The sequence below is a fragment of the Haliotis rufescens genome, unplaced genomic scaffold, assembly GCF_023055435.1.
Source record: "Haliotis rufescens isolate VD_foot unplaced genomic scaffold, xgHalRufe1.0.p SCAF_11, whole genome shotgun sequence".
NCBI classification, from domain to species: Eukaryota; Metazoa; Mollusca; class Gastropoda; order Lepetellida; family Haliotidae; genus Haliotis; species Haliotis rufescens.
The window spans coordinates 32,266,365-32,284,379 of NW_025963791.1; the positions used below are offsets into that span (position 1 = coordinate 32,266,365).

Consider the following 18,015-nt stretch of genomic DNA (forward strand, 5'->3'; position numbering starts at 1 on the left):
CACGCACTCGTTTGTTAGTGCTAATCAACTGTACAATATGAATTTGCCTGAGGATAATAAAGTCTTTGTCTTATCTTACCTCATCTTATCTTAACCCGAATCTCTACACTGATCGGTGCATCTGACACCTTCGTACAGAAGGTGTCTCCGATATAGAGACGTGTCGTATCGCAGAAAAAGCAGTAAAAAGAGACGCGAAGAATAAAGAAAATAATAATTAGTCTTATTGATAAAACAAGAAAGCATTTTGCAAAGAGAATTACAACGCTTAAGTCGACTATGCTCTCTTGCCCCCTATGTACCGAATATTTGCAGACATATCTAGGTCAGTTAAAGTACCAGTTTATCTGTTTATATCTGCATGTTTTACTTCACATGGACTTAAAATAGACCGAAATTTATCCGTCTGCGCAATGATAATTTTTTCGTCCGGTGTTGTCACATGTTGAACACGTACTCAAATTAAACTATTTTCCAACATTCCTGTTTATCTACAGGCACTCATGCAGTCTTATACCTGGAGATATAGCTGAAATATTCCTGAGTGTGGCGTTAAACAACAAACAAAAAACAAAACCTTGAGATAAGACCAACATGCATTTATTGTATCAACGTTAAAGGGACATAACTCCTCGCGCCCTGATATGAGATAATTTTTAGACTATCACATGTTGAGAACAGATTACGTTATATCATTTTGAATCAGTTTAACGTTATTAATCTTATACTTTCAATATTATTTTGAAGGAATATCATGTTTCAGAAATGAATGTGTTTTGATACATATGAAACAAGTTATTTTCTTTTTCCATGTTATTAAGTCCAATATGTATGCTTTTTGTTTGTTTGTTGTTTAACGCTGCACTCAGCAATATTCCAGCCTGACCACCCGATCCCGTTAGTCGCTTTACGACAAGCATAGTCGCCTTTTACAGCAAGCATGGGTTGCTGAAGACCTATTCTACCCCGGATCGTCACTGGTCCAATATGTATGCATCCGATGGATAATGAATATGCACCTTTTCAGTTATCAAAACGGTTTCATGTATGTTTCCAATATCAAACTTAGTTGTGATTATGATCTACTCAAGTCAATGTGTCGTGAGCACACAGAGTGTGAAATAGTATCAAAATATTGCCGGCCAGTCGGGTAAGCTGGCCTTAAATGTTACTAGCCATTTTCAAATTTCACCAGCTATGAAATCTGCACGGTTTATTTAGGAAGACAATTCCTTCCCGACCTGTTTTTCATATCCCCATATTCGCTCCTATTTTTCTTTTCATCACTCATGTTTTCGCTTACGAACTGGGCCAGGTTTTCATCCCGAAAAAGGAATGCGAGTTGCGCTGTGGAGAAATTTCACGGTGAGAGTTAAATCGCCAAACAAGACGCGAAAAACATATTGTTCGCGCGATATTTGACATGTGTTGTCTGTATACTTTTTCAAAACCAGCCAACCAGTCACAACCATTTCAACTAAGACATTCATAACATCCAGATTAATCACCAAGACAGCGAAAAGTATGACGATTTTCAGCAACTGTAACATTTCATAATATCCACTCATCTATCTTTATATTTTATTCATTGTTTAAGTAATCGGACAATGATGACTAAAAAGAACTAAATACTCTATCATCACATATTTCCAGATAACAGCGGCTTTTCCCTTAGTAACATGAGAAAATACCGTGAAATACCTCGGTTTTCGAAGCTTAAGCTTTTTAGGAATCAGACGTGGGGAGATTCGTTCGTTGTTTGGTATCGTTCGAAAGCTCTGGACATCCATAATATTACAATAACATCACTAGGGGTATTATCGTTGTTTCAACATGAAGAGATTAGTAAGAAAATGGTTTCTAATGATGCTTTATGTCGTAAACTTTTGTTTATTTTATTAATTTAAAAAAAATATTTAATTATTTAACGATTTGCTTGAAACGTCGTCATATTACTCTTTGAAATGTTTAGGGACTCGATCTTGGTAGGTGTACAGCTTTGTTGAAAGAGTTAAGCAACACAGCTTGTGATTGGTTCAACTACGACTTACAACCAATCAAAACAGTTTTGTTGTACGATATTAATTTGATTTTTGATTTTTGTATTGATCTACAGAAACGGAAGCACTTTTTTATTATATTTTGATCAACTAAGAGGCATGCATAAAAAATCTCCACTCGCCAGTCGGGATAGGGACATTTCAGAATCATTAGCCCGACTGAAATTTTACTAGCCACGGGCTAGCGGGCAGACAGTTATTTCGCACGCTGGGCGCATATGAGACTCCCGTTGGCCCACATCGCCCAGAAACTATAACACCATGTCACCATCCCAACACCTACGAGCACACCACATCCTGTTAGTCAGGCTCAATGTTCACTCACAATCAGATGAGGCTGGACCGGATACCAATGCATTAGTTTTCAGAAATACACGGAATCTACTGGTTGGTCGTGTCATAGGGACCCACACAATGTACGATGTATGTGATTTTGTAAAAGCAGACGAACCACCCATCCCATCATTGCACCTGTTGAACTCCTGGCCAACCCGTGTGCACCCGATACATATAAGCACCGACGGACAGTTGCGTTTTGATATTAGAATGTACCTTATTCGACGTAATAAGCGCCCCGCTCTAATAAGCGCCCATGGCGATAATTGCTAACATATTAGCTAGTGAACAATCCCAATTAGCACCCCTTTCGATTGATCAATGTACACAAGACTTATTTATTCGGGTATAATACGCAATCGTGTGTTATATGCACCCTTAATTATTGGCAATTAAATTCTGGAAAAATATATCTGTCGTACATGAACATTTCAGGCTGTCAGCATAAACCACGAAATTTATCTTTCAACTCTGTTTTTTCCACCAAAATAATATCCCAATAAGAGCCCCTTAATTGTAATTTTGAGAGCGCCCTGGGCGCGTATTACTTCGAATAGGGTATGTGTACCCAGAGGTCGAGATAAGCAGCTAAAATACGCATTAAATAAACTGAAATACACAGACAAATCAAATCCTTTCCTAAGTACGCAACAGAAACTATAAATATGCTGTTGAAATAAAACTAATGCGTATATTACACCTATATAAAAAAACGATTGTCTATATAACAACTGTTAGATAAAATGTTTGTGTATCAGCCGATCGCCAAATTCTCTTACTGACAGTTACATGCATTCGGGAAAAGATACAGATATATGGCAATGGAAAGGCACATCGTGTCAAGTCAATACACATGTTGCATCTTAATTCGTCGCTGATTCAGCACTATACCCGTCCTCGTGGGTTTCATCGAAGTGGTAAACGTCTGAGACCTGCATCACTTCGGGCTTTTCTCTCACATTAAGCTGGCATGCTGCGATATAACAGGAACTGTTTAAAGCGGCGTTAAACGCAACACACTCACTCACTCTTACAATGCTGGGTCTTGAGAGGGAGCCGCAAGCAGACGCAGACGGGTATACTACTATTCCCATAGTTTTGAAATGATGTACAGGGCCTGTTACTGAACAGGTTTTAAGTAAAATACCCAAATGTCAAGAAAAGGGTGGGCAATATTTTGTTTAAATACCCTCATAAACTTGTGGATACCCAATCAAAATTAACCTAGGTAAAATAGCCAAAAAAACAAAAGCTTATCCTTTGCTCTGCTGAACCATTATTATAACTCAATACGCTAGCTCAATATTCTCCCGTTAAAGGGACAAGGAGTAGCCCTGAAACGTCATGATAGAGAATAAATACGTCTTATCCACGTCTTCACAGTATTGTCAGGGCATGCTTAAACGTTTCGCGAACACCTGGTGATGTCAGTGATCTTCATTGATCCACTCATATAATTTATACCGTTGTTTGCCTTTTGCGTACAGTGGAGTCTGTTTCGTCGGATGATTGAGGCATGCTATTCTTTGGGGTTGAAAGCGTTACAAAGGACTAACCATTTTTAAATTATTACTAAATTAAGTGCAATAATCAATATTAATCACAATAGTTCGTAGGAAGCCTCGGTGGCTGAGTGGGTTAGATCGTTGACTTTGTGTGCTGGCGATAAGGTGCCTCACTCTGACAGTGTGAGTTCTGAGTTAGAATCCCCGACGGGACTCAACCCTAAAAAGCACGAGAATCTGTACTTTACAAGGAAAGTGTTATTCCAAATATAACATTTGTTAACTTTGACACTTTCTAAATGGCATTGTGTTAATAGTTCGGAGTGTTGTCAAAATGAATACAGATGCAGTTAGTGTACTGTACACTATATTTATTTCGAACTATTTCTATAGCTGATATTTGTAAAAGAAAACCATATTTCCGGGTAAGACACAACCGATTTACAGTTTATTTACAAGAAATGAAAGAACGAAGTTGACCCTGGAAGCTGGAAAAATCCCCAGTTACATCCAAAAATTCATGGATTGTTTAACTTTGCATTATATACATATATCACTTCTTCGCGAAAGTGTATAATTCATGCGTTGCAATAATGTTTTGTGTAAACTGTTTTTGTCCGGCTGTCGTTCCGACATCTTTTTGACGTGCAGAAGTTTCATTTGACAATCAGTTTCAGCCGAGTGAGTGCCCTTTCTGGCAAAAACCTAAGAATAATTTAAATTTAAAAAAATACTATAACAGGTCAAATGCGATCTTGCACCTTCAGGTAATGTCATGATATGTCACGAACATATGTACAAGCTATAATGATCATAGATGTAAACGATCTTAACGATAATATAACAATAACTCTCCATGCACTCCATGCACTTCACCACATCTACAATATAAAAAGCATACACGAATATTTAATTCATTCATAACAGTCTCGAAGCCGTTCCTGTGCTAAGCAATTAAAACATTTTAAACTCATCAATATTGGCGACTCGTATTTTGAGAAACAATAACACGTGTACCAATTCATGCAATGCACATAAAATAATTATATTATCCATCAATAACGGCAATGATTATTATCATTCTATTTATCCTCTGCTCCAGGTACGTTGTGGGGCCAGTCGCACACCTTGGTCAGTGGGTTGAAGACAGTTCCTGGGCCACAGGGTCGTATGTAGGTGACACCACTGGAACACTGAATGTACCTGTGGGAGCTTGTCGGGTCAGCATAAAGACCGTCTGGCCTGCCTTGGCAGAAGTTCTTCAAATCTGAAAAAGGTATTTCATATCAATATATATTATTTATTCCTCCGTAGGGAGAGTTACACACATTTAAATACATTATTTACAACTGTCCAAAAAAGAATTAAGTGTGTTTAGTCAAAGCCTGCTCACATGTCAGAGAATGTCATATTTCTTCACTTGGAAGAGATATTTTACTGCAGCTTTTGCAATTTTGCAGCGGAGCTAGCTAAGGTTATTGATCGCCCTGAAAAAAATCACGTCGCATGATGCGAGTCTGCAAAGTGAATACTGCTGAAATCAAATACACATCCAGGCCAGAGGTATGTTATAATATCGTAATCCTTTATTTCACGTTCCATTACCACGCTTCAGGGATAGTTCTGACAGGTCATATTGAGCACCTCAACGTTGAGAGATAGGTAATTGACATTGATCCAATCATGAACAGTTGGAGTGGGAACATATTTTTCTCAACTGAACACCACCAGTTGGACAAACAAAGCCATTCGTCACAACACACCCTCTCGCTTTCCAAATGCGACAAGTGATTTTCCATTTGCAACTGCACCTCCAGCTCGCCATTTCGTGCATGGATGGTGACAACGTTTGTCAGAATGTAACTTGTTATAGTTAATAGTACCACCCTTACTAAGCTCACTGCCGTTGCAGGCAGTAGGACCCTCCGAGTTTCGCCCTGATTATGATTCAAGGTTTCTCAGCACCGAACCGGTGCCTATGTTTCGCCAAAGAGGTTAACGTCTTAGACCTGCATCACTTTGCCCCCACATCAACATGACACGCCGTGATTTAATTAAAATACTGTTCAAAGTTGTGTTACACTCTACTAAATCACTCCGGGACGATACGTGGTTTACAGAAACTATAATACTTTGTTACTTTCTGTTCTATGTATAGGACTTGATGTACAAACAATTGGTCGTTGGTATTCCAATCCACACATGGTCTAAATTATCATAATAGATCGCCTTTCAGCTCACTGATAAACACGGGTAGGCTCATATTGCATTGTTTGGATGACACAAAGACACTATGTGTCGAAAATCCCCAAGAGAACATCAGGTACAGATACTGCAAGTTCTGTAACTATAACATATTGTAATGATTGTGTTACATGCCACTCTGACCTGAATAATCGAGTCTCAGTGGACCAGACAATCCAGTGATTGATAATACGAACAACGAATAGTTGTTAACGCCAACAAGGAAATGATATATGTTATGTAGTGAGATACATGGGGTATCGCGTTGTCTGGTCATGTACTAGTACTAGAAGTGGTAATGAGCAACAACATTCATCAATGGTACCCACCTTGCTCTGTAGTTGTAGAAGGTGTAGCCGTGGAAGGTGTAGTTGTGGTAGGTGCAGTTGTGGAAGGTGTAGTTGTGGAAGGTGTGGTAGTTGATTCGTCTGTAGAGTGTGTAACAGCTGTTGATCCGCCGCATGTTGGAGCACCTGTTGTCGTACTCGTTGAAGTACTTGTTGAAGTACTTGTTGAAGTACTTGTTGAAGAACTTGTTGAAGAACTTGTTGAAGCATCAGTCGTTGAACCCTGGGGTGGCTTTACTGTTGGTTGGGGCGTTCTTAAAATACACAATACACATAATAAAAATGTCAACAAGCATAGCTGACAGTATTAATAACAACAGCTTTGGTGTAACTTCAAAATTACATAATGCCAACATTACTCAAAACCTGACTACAGGCTTTTCTCAATTCACCTACATAACATATGATTAGATCAATGCACAATTCTAGAAAATATGTACCTCCCACCGTCAGCTGCACATTGCCCATTGACAGCAGTAAGCAACGGGTATGTCCCCTCTCCACACGAACCCATAAAGTCATCCAAGTCCAGAGCCCACACCATCACGCCACCGTATCCCTGGTCTTTCATAAACTTTACCTATGGACAGATTGAACTATGTTGAATCATCTGTATGGCATTCAGTGTTGACAAGTGTTGACAAGCACAACTAGAAACATTGTGTATTTACAAATAGGTTGTGGTCGTGTTACATCTACAAATAATAATCTGATTTGACATTATATATCTGAAAACGTTTACAATTCAACATAGTAAATTGACTGTACGTTTGCTTCAAAACGATACCACACTTCAATCAAATGGTATCTCCTTTCCAATCAACCGCGAGCAGCCAGTATGTGTAGCTACACCATGGTAGAGGATATTCACTCATCACAAGTGTTGAGGTAGAAGCTCAGTGGACACATCACCATGACAATGACCACCTTCATGACCTAACGTACCATGGTCTGGAGACTGCTCACATCGTCATACCCCACCCACAGGTTGCCACTGACGGGGTACAGTCCCCTTCATGACGTAACGTACCATGGTCTTGAGACTGCTCTCATCGTCATACCCCACCCACTGCTTGCCACTGACGGGGTACAATTACCTTCATGACCTAACGTACCTTGGTCTTGAGACTGCTCACATCGTCATACCCCACCCACTGCTTGCCACTGACGGGGTACAATTACCTTCATGACGTAACGTACCATGGTCTTGAGACTGCTCTCATCGTCATACCCCACCCACTGCTTGCCACTGACGGGGTACAATTACCTTCATGACGTAACGTACCATGGTCTTGAGACTGCTCTCATCGTCATACCCCACCCACTGCTTGCCACTGACGGGGTACAATTCCCTTCATGACCTAACGTACCTTGGTCTGGAGACTGCTCACATCGTCATACCCCACCCACTGGTTGCCACTGACGGGGTACAATTCCCTTCATGACGTAACGTACCATGGTCTGGAGACTGCTCACATCGTCATACCCCACCCACTGCTTGCCACTGACGAGGTATCAGTCCCCTTCATGACCTAACGTACCTTAGTCTGGAGACTGCTCACATCGTCATACCCCACCCACTGCTTGCCACTGACGAGGTATCAGTCCCCTTCATGACCTAACGTACCTTGGTCTGGAGACTGCTTACATCGTCATACCCCACCCACTGGTTGCCACTGACGAGGTATGGAACCTTCTGGTCTTCGATGTAATGGACATCCGCGCCACTCTTTATCAGCTGGCAGATCTGGAATTCATCAAGCAAATTCACAATCATTCTTTGCATATGAGGTAAGAGTTCCAGATAGTTCTAAAGATCAAAAGGTAGGGAAGACCACTAGAACTTGAGTGTAGACACGAAAATATGAATGGTATTTTTTAATCGGAAGCAACTTAAGCCCTTGATGTGTTATTTGAAATTTTGCGGACATTAACTGAATACTCCATTCAACGATTAAAGATTGATCATTCACCAAACATTAGGCAAATAACGAATACAGATTAATTATCAATGGCAAATAATTATTAACAAAAATATTTATCAATCGTATTGTTTCTGGCATAAAGAATAAAATACCCCCCCCCAAAAAATGTATTCAGCATTACGGTAAGATTAATGAAAACTGACCATTACTGACTATTCTTCAAACAGATAATAAGTGAAATTAAGTGCAAAATCATCAAAACAAAACCAATATTACTCCTATGAACCCTGAAACTGCTGCGAGAACTTCACCTCATAGTAGGACAAGAAGCCTGCTTCCCTGGTGTATCTTCCGGCCGTGCCCGCCCCCCGAGCCGGGGCACCCAGACCACTGTCACCGGGGGACGCAAGGGTGAAAGTACGGCCGTACGTGGCCAGCCCAATTACCAGCTTGTCCCTGGGGGCTCCGTTCTTGGCCCAATACTCAGCTGCCCAGGCCTGAAGCAGATTCAGAGACTATGTAAATACTGACTTGATGCTAGTTGGCAGTTCAATTGAACGTTCCCATATAACGTGAATGAAAACGTATCTCATGCATGCTTGTATCCATCCATCCATCGATGCCAGGCCGCTATTTAACATGGATACAGCACATTATTCAGACTAAAAGCCGACCAGTCCTTGTTTTCGCCCCCAAAACCCGAGCGACAGGCAGGGTAACAAGAAGTACCATAGTTTAAGATCTTTGGTATGACGGGGCCGGGGATTGAACCAGCGACCTTCCGGCAAACCACAGAGGAGGTCCTTATATATAGAAAACAAAACGGTTTCTGTGAGGATTATTAATTCTAATGTTTCATATTTGTTTCCGTGAAGATCAGTTGTCCTCAGTAACCTATGTTTGTTGTAAGTGGCGAATAACGGGATCGGATGGGATTCTATATGGAGACTAGATGAGTTTTTTGTGTGAAATTCAGCTGCAAAACCAGAAAAACGATTATAAGCAGCCAAAATAAATATTTTTAAAACCCAACAATTTATTTTTTGTGGCCTACAATGTCCATTGATCTCCAACATTCTGAAGAATAATTGACTTTCTCAAGCATTTTCTGGAACAATTTAAATTTTTTTTCCGATAAAATCCCTCCTGTCCCTGTGATACTTCCACTGTAGTCAAGCCTATGTGTTCATGTTATGACATTCAAGGCATACATACATACAGTATGAGATGTAAATTTGCCGATACGTTTATCACAGCCTGGATTTGCAAAAAGTGGAATCGGTTTACCAAATACAGAATCGATTCACATATCGAATTTAATTTCTTCGATACATATGCGAAAAGGGTAACTGTTTACCAAGAGGAAATGTTTAGAAATTGTACTCACGACGTTCAGATAGCGGTTCTCTCCCTTGTCACTGGAGTCTGCATACAGGGGACTGTTATGACCGGTGGTCTTATCCCAGGACCCATGGAGGTCATAGGTCATGATGTTGATAAAATCAAAGTATCTGAAGAGCGAAGTCGTAGCAGTCAGATGATCGAAAAATGTTCATTAAATACGGTTAGATCAGTTGTGAGTAGTCAAGCATTACAAAACAGTGATTGTAACTGCAGAGTTGCGTCCTTCGGGTGTACCAGGATCCTATGACCTCGCATTTGAATTCAGGATACGCCTGATTAGGATCTTTGGTTTTGTCACACCATACCCGTGCTCGCGGTTCCATAAATGTGGTAACAAACATGCATCAATGTTTGGCAGGAATGCATTCCTAGGGTCATCAAGAAAACCAAATATTATTATTATAGGTATCTACTTGGTATTGAACTCATTAAAATTAGATCTTTTACTCCGATACGACATCTCTCGGACAAGTTCTAAGGGAGGGTATGCCATGTAAACTATAAAACCAACCAATCAACATCGACATTTGACATCGATTTCAATAAGGAGGTAAGTCCAATTCTGGTGCTCGTCACCCCTAAACACGCCATGAAAAAACTGAAATACTATTCAAAGCAGTATTTAACTCGACTCATTCTGATATCAACTGATTGCATAACATTGTTAGGTTAAGGAAGAGAATATATGGATGTCACTTTCTTTATTATGAGGAACACTACGTTTCAGAGTATATGCTTACTCCTTCACCAGGTGAATGAATGCCATGTTATTTTCCATCTTTTGTTATCTTATTAATTTTGTTGTCCTCACATGAACATATATATGTTCTCTGCCTCATGACATTCATTCTAATAGTTACAATAGTCTAATACTGTCCGTATTTAAAAATAGCCGTGCGTTGGAACAGTCTGGTTGCCTGATTAGGCTATGCTTGCCCTACACTGTAACGCAAGCGCAGCCAACCCGGGAAACCAGGCTGAGCGTCTGGTTAGATGGAATTATCGTCAATGAATATCAATAAACAGATTATGAATAGGTTATTATAACGTTTGGTATACACGTCTTCATTGCATACTTTGAAATAACGGGGATGTCAAAGCCAGCATCGATATTTCCCTTCCCAGCAGGCACCGCGGCTGTCAGCAGAAGACGTGGACGACCGGTTGTCTGCGCATCCTCCTCATACACATTCACAAGCGCCTGTAGACAGAGACAGGTTTATGTAACCTTTCAACACACACTTGAATAGAATGTACAGGGGACAGAATAGGTGTGTTTGTTTTTTAACGCCGCACTGAGCTATATTCAAGTTATATGACGGCGGTCTGTAAATTATCGTGTCTGGACCAGACAATCTTGTGAATGACATCATAAACATCGATCGTCGCAATTGGGATACGATGACATGTATCAACAAAGTCAGCGAGCCTGACCACCCGATCCCGTTAGTCGCCAAGCAAGCATGAGTTGCTGAAGGCCAATTCTAACCCGTATCTCCACGGGTCAGAATAGGTATAATCAGACATGTGGTGCACATGCAATTCAGACAGTGATACGATCGTCTGTTGATTGAACTGATGTCACTTCTGAATTGATGAACTCTCCTTCAAACTAATATGTGTAGAAACTGGGCAGAATAGATATTATCTGACATGTGGTGCACTTTCAAATTAGACAGTGATACGATCATGTCTTGATTGAACAGACATGACACCTGAATTGAGTAATGTGCATAACTTAAATTAAAGATAACGTATCTCAACAAATATTCTCGCCCTATGTATTGTACGTGAATGCTAACTTTGAGAGTATGAAATCAAATTAAATTGAATGTTCTCATGTTGGTACCGTCTCAATCTACGCCCTAAAAGCTTTGACAATTACCAAGACTAAAATATACAACTTTGCACGAAATTCGCACAGCCATAGAAATCATGCCAAAATAACAAGACCTACATACAGTGTGTTTGTATGTATGTCCCTGAATTGTGTGTCATGTCTGCCATGAGGTGTGTCATGTCTGCCATGAGACGTGTCATGTCTGCCATGGGGCGTGTCATGTCTGCCATGAGGCGTGTCATGTCTGCCATGAGGTGTGTCATGTCTGCCATGAGGCGTGTCATGTCTGCCATGGGGCGTGTCATGTCTGCGATGAGGCGTGTTATGTCTGCCATGAGGTGTGTCATGTCTGCCATGGGGCGTGTCATGTCTGCCATGAGGCGTGTCATGTCTGCCATGAGGTGTGTCATGTCTGCAATGAGGTGTGTCATATCTGCCATGAGGTGTGTCATGTCTGCCATGAGGTGTGTCATGTCTGCCATGAGGTGTGTCATGTCTGCCATGAGATTTGTTATGTCTGCCTAAGGTTTGTCATGTCTGCCATGAGGTGTGTCATGTCTGCCATGATGTCCTGGCAATGGCTTCAAATCCTAACATCGCCCTTATTATACAGTCCTGGGTAAGTCTGTAACAGTATTCGTGTCTAGATGGGCTATAATTGATATACAGTTCAAAGCGATGATAAAATGAATTGAATCACCTTCGGGTATATGGCCACATACACCCTTTAACTGCAAAATCACTATAAAATCATTAATAAATGTTATGTTAATATATTGTGTACCTGTAGATAAAACTTACAAGAAGTGGTTGACCATTCATTACCTTTAGAAGTTCAACATAATTTTGCTTATCCTCTGGTGGACTTCCTCGGTTTCCGGGATACTCCCAGTCAAGGTCAAGGCCGTCGAATTTTCGAGATCTGAGATACTGCACAGAACTGGTAGCGAACTCTTGTCTGTTTGCTGCTGTTTTTACCATGGCTGTGAATGTCGCCGATCCCATGTTCCACCCACCAACAGACAACAAGATCTTCACGTTCGGGTTTTGCTTTTTGGCATGGTCGTGTAGCCGCTCATACCTGAACATAGACCATAGGGAGATGTATGCGGACAGTACATCTGTAGTGGTTATGGCATTATACCTAACATATTCCATGTCAATGAGGCATATTGTTTGGACACTTTCTGCTAAACCATATAGTTTTGCAAAGTATGAGAATTTTGTGTTTTACAAGCAGTGACAACAATATCTATGACATATTAATATATATCAAACTGAGGTTAGAGCTGGCACGACCAAACCAAATTGTCCTTGTCGCTTGTCCCCTACACTCCAACACTTGCACGATCCTCGTACACGTCCTATACCTACGCCCATCCCTAACACACACACACACACACACACACACACACACACACACACACACACACACACTTAACGCGCTGATTGAACCGAAATAAATACAGTTCACAGAGGTGTGCACTTTCTCACGAGCTCACAAGGTCAAATTCAAATGTGAAATTGCCTCGAGGAAGTATCATTATATTCAATATCATATTGACAAAGCATATATCTGTTTGCTTTTGACGTTACAGTATAGCAACACGACACCGTCCCTCCCACACACACAGTACAGTGTGCCGACGTCCACACACACATTTAATTATACTGTTCATAACCTTTACATAAGAAAGCCCTGTATTCACAACATACATTCCCTTGGACCAGTCTGTTGAATCGTCGTTCCATTCATAAGGCGCCAGGTTATTTCCCGCAAGCTTGGCGAACGCATAGTTGATATGCGTGCACATCGTGGCGTCCACATCCTCGGGGAAGAACTTCTGTCCCTCTGGGCGATACTGGGCCCAGTTTGTGTAGTAACACACAACCCGATCACACGTCATGGCTGGAAAACACACAACGGCATGGTATCAAGTGCAGGGAAACGTTACACAAACTATGAAATACTATAAAAAAATCGGATATTCTTTAACTTCTTTTGAGTAGTATATTCAGTATAGGTAAAATTTTAAATGATCTCTTTGCGAGTGATTGCTTTGAGTTTCTTTGTCTACAAGAAATTAAAATGGATAACACAAAAAGAAATACTTTAAATGATTGATGATGATCGATGTAATTATATCAAAACCACGACGTATAAGTATTATCATATCCCATGTTAGAATGATGAGATCTGATTGGTTCACGTGATCTTTATAAAGACTTTATACTATGTTTTGGTTTGCTTGTTTTTTGCTTAACGCCGCATTCAGCAATATTCCAGCTATATGACGGCGGTCTGTAAATAATCGAGTCTGGACCAGACATCCAGTGATTGACATCATGAGCAATTTGGATACGATGACCTACATCAGCCCAGTCAGCGAGTGTGTGTGTGTGTGTGTGTGTGTGTGTGTGAGTTTGTGTGTGCGCGCGCATGCGTGCGTATATCCGTTTCATATTGATGTACTTGAATGAGATTTAATGATGGACTGGATTTTACGGGTACTTTCTAATGATGCACCGGTTCACATCCCCATCAAGCAAACAAACATTGATAGTGAGCAAATTCTCCGTCTACCTGTTCAACCGGTTCACCGCTTCCGGCAAAACATTATTAACATACTAATCATAAATACCCTTGGTGGTCTGGCCATGCTGATACACATATAGTCACCAGGCGGAGAGCGCGCTCATCAAAACCCATAATATCCACCGAGGCATTGTCTAAACTTGGATCGTCTGACTTCGCTATGACTGTTTACTTCCTTGCAAAGGGAGGTAATTTGTTATTTACATTGTAAATCCCGCTATCCGCTACTCTGTAAGAAATGCGTGTTATACATGCACCGTATCACGGGTTCGATCCTGGTTGTCCCGCTTTCCTTGCTACTTTTACTGTACTGCTGAAGACAAATGCCGTTTTACCATAGGAGAGGATTAACATTGTATTGACGTGTCAACTTCCACCAAACTATATATATCCGATATATAGCCTACTACCACTACCACTACTACTACTACTACTACTACTGCTACTACTACTACTACTTCTACTACTACTACTCATATCGTCCTTTCGTATTCTTTTGGTGTTGTTGATTGGACGAAACAAGAAATTCACGGTATTGACACCCTCACACGAAGAATCATGGCAGACAATAGATCCCACCACCCTCGCTCTTCCCTCAATCGTTTATATTTACCAATTATGATGGGAGGGCGTGGAGGCTCGTCGTGATATAATTGTTTTGTATACTTTTGCACACATTTATTTGTCTGGTGATCCTTTTGTGAAGCATGTCAAGATTCATGATGAAAACAAGGCATTCCAAAGTTTTCTAAAACCAGCCAAGCATGTGGGACATAATCTCAATGTCGGTGTTGATTTTGTTGATGGTTCTGTACTGCTTGACGATACACAAATCAGTGTCAGCTAAACGAAGTGCAATATCAAATCGTCCCAGACTCAGTTTTTCAAGGAGAGGCTATCCGAAAGACCTCTGCATCGAGGTTATTTGCAGTGTGTTGAGAAGATCAGCAACCCTGCAGAGTCCCTCGCTTGGATGAGGTCGGCTGGCCTGAAAAGTGAAACAGAAAGCTTTCTGTTTGCTGCTCAGGACCAGTCACCTCCCACTCGAAACCGCCAATGTGTGATTTTGCATCAAAATGTAGATATGAAATGTAGATTATGCAATGAATTTAAAGAGACTGTCCAACACATTGTCAGTGGATGCCCAGCTTTGGCACTAACACAGTATCTAAAGCGACATGATGGTGTAGCTCGTTCATTTTGTTACCGTCTTCGCCATGCTTGTGGTTTTGACACAGAGGTCCATCCATGGTACGACCCGGAATATGTGGAGGGCGTCATGGAAAATGATAAATACACAATTCTTTGGAATAGGCCCATTTACAGCCTCAGACGTATCCAGGCCAACAAACCTGATCTTTTCCTTTTTCCTTTATCAATCCAATGAAATCATTTATATCATTGAATTTTCTGTCCCTTTTGACAATAATGTTATTGAAAACATGGCAAATATGCAGAGTATCCGGGTTTGCTACCAGGAATACAGCCCTTCTGACAATCTGGGTAATGCAGAAGGCTTGCAGTGTTGGGGAGTCTTCACATTCTCCGAAAAGTTCTGGGTGGGTTTGACTAGGCAGCGCTTCCTGGAAGAAGTCCAATTCGCTGTCTGGCCTGCGTGAAGAGGGGGCAAGAGCCCTTAGAGAAATGACGTCCCATACCAAAGGACTTACAGAAATCATGTACAAGGGACAAACAATATGTAATTCATATAAGCTCGTTGATGTCTCCTCGAAATCGTAGTCGATTTATACGACTGAACCAATATAGCAAATTTTGCTCATATCGAGTGCTTATCAAGGAACAATAAATTATAGGTCAAACTTACTTCAGACAAAGCCACAGTCCTTCCTTACCTAGTTTCGTATCAGACTAATGCCATTTGGCCAAACTCATCTACACGAACGTGTACTCACCACCTGTAGCCAGCCAGAGACAGGAAAAGATGACGGACCACACCAACATCTGCAACAGGAGAGTACGCCTTCATGTGATTCAGCATGTGGATGTTGCTAACGTTTTTACACACTATAAACATTAATATCGCACGCAGTAACACTTCCCGCTAGAATATAGTCGTTTCAATTTGTGAACAAATATTTAACTGAAACGTATATTTGCTTAGAGGATAAAAGCTGAAGGCAATCCCTCAGAAAGTCTTTCTGCCGAATGTGTTGCTGCTTGTTGAGGAAGGGAGTGGGATGGCGCACACCGTTCAGTTGAGTGTCGTTACATAGAACTCGCATGTGTTGCATTGGTTGTGAAACTGAAGTAGCATAATAGTTGCGATGTGTCGATAAACTGATGTAGCATAAAAGTGGCGATATGTCGAGTAACTGAAGTAGCATAATCGTTGCGATAGGTCGAGGAACTGAAGTAACATAATGGTGGCGATATGTCGAGTTACTGAAGTAGCATAATAGTGGCGATATGTCGAGTTACTGAAGTAGCATAATAGTGGCGATATGTCGAGTGACTGAAGAAGCCTAATAGTGGCGATATGTCGAGTAACTGAAGTAACATTATGGTGGCGACATGTCGAGTTACTGAAGTAGCATAATAGTGGCGATATGTCGAGTGACTGAAGAAGCCTAATAGTGGCGATATGTCGAGTAACTGAAGCAGCATTATAGTGGCGATATGTCGAGGAACTGAAATTGCATAATAGTGGCGATATGTCGAGTAACTGAAGTAGCATAATAGTTGCGTTATGTCGAGTAACTGAAGTAACATAATCGTGGCGATATGTCGAGGAACTGAAGTAGCATAATAGTGGCGATATGTCGAGTAACTGAAGTAGCATAATAGTGGCGATAGGTCGAGTGACTGAAGAAGCATAATGGTGGCGACATGTCGAGTGACTGAAGTAGCATAATAGTGGCGATATGTCGAGTGACTGAAGAAGCCTAATAGTGGCGATATGTCGAGTAACTGAAGTAGCATAATAGTGGCGATAGGTCGAGTGACTGAAGAAGCATAATGTTGGCGACATGTCGAGTGACTGAAGTAGCATAATAGTGGCGATATGTCGAGTGACTGAAGAAGCCTAATAGTGGCGATATGTCGAGGAACTGAAGCAGCATAATAGTGGCGATATGTCGAGTGACTGAAGAAGCCTAATAGTGGCGATATGTCGAGTAACTGAAGCAGCATAATAGTTGCGATATTTCGAGTAACTAAAGTAACATTATAGTGGCGATATGTCAAGTAACCGAAGTAGCATACTAGTGGCGATATGTCGAGTAACCGAAGTAGCATAATCGTGGCGATATGTCGATTAACTGAAGTAACATAATAGTGGCGATATGTCGAGAAACTGAAGTAACATAATAGTAGCGATATGTGGAATAACTGAAGTAGCATAATAGTGGCGATATGTCGAGTAACTGAAGTAACACAATAGTGGCGATATGTCGAGTGACTGAAGTAACATAATAGTGGCGATACGTCGAGTAGCTGAAGTAACATAATAGTTGCGATATGTCGAGTAACTGAAGTAGCATAATAGTTGCGATATGTCGACTAACTGAAATTGCAAAATAGTGGCGATATGTCGAGGAACTGAAATAACATAATGGTGGCGATATGTCGAGCAACTGAAGTAACATAATAGTTGCGATATGTCGAGTAACTGAAGCAGCATAATAGTTGCGATATGTCGAGGAATTGAAGTAACATAATTGTGGCGACATGTCGAGTTACTGAAGTAACACAGTAGTGGCGATATGTCGACTAACTGAAGTAAAATAATAGTGGCGATA

General features: G+C 40.9%; 1 protein-coding gene across 1 annotated transcript in view; it reads right to left on the minus strand.

Annotated features, from left to right (window-relative positions):
• Positions 1-4,257: 4,257 nt before the first annotated feature.
• The window catches only part of LOC124132477, a 55,719-nt gene continuing 41,961 nt past the window's right edge, over positions 4,258-18,015 (minus strand). Inside the window, exons 17-26 of the mRNA XM_048392949.1 lie at positions 16,171-16,219; positions 13,378-13,570; positions 12,487-12,742; positions 10,898-11,022; positions 9,805-9,928; positions 8,729-8,914; positions 8,120-8,239; positions 6,933-7,072; positions 6,475-6,746; positions 4,258-5,168 (exon numbers count right to left, since the gene is read on the minus strand). Coding sequence (XP_048248906.1) covers positions 4,984-5,168; positions 6,475-6,746; positions 6,933-7,072; positions 8,120-8,239; positions 8,729-8,914; positions 9,805-9,928; positions 10,898-11,022; positions 12,487-12,742; positions 13,378-13,570; positions 16,171-16,219 — 1,650 coding nt within the window. The 3' untranslated portion in view covers positions 4,258-4,983. The remainder of the gene's footprint in view (positions 5,169-6,474; positions 6,747-6,932; positions 7,073-8,119; positions 8,240-8,728; positions 8,915-9,804; positions 9,929-10,897; positions 11,023-12,486; positions 12,743-13,377; positions 13,571-16,170; positions 16,220-18,015) is intronic.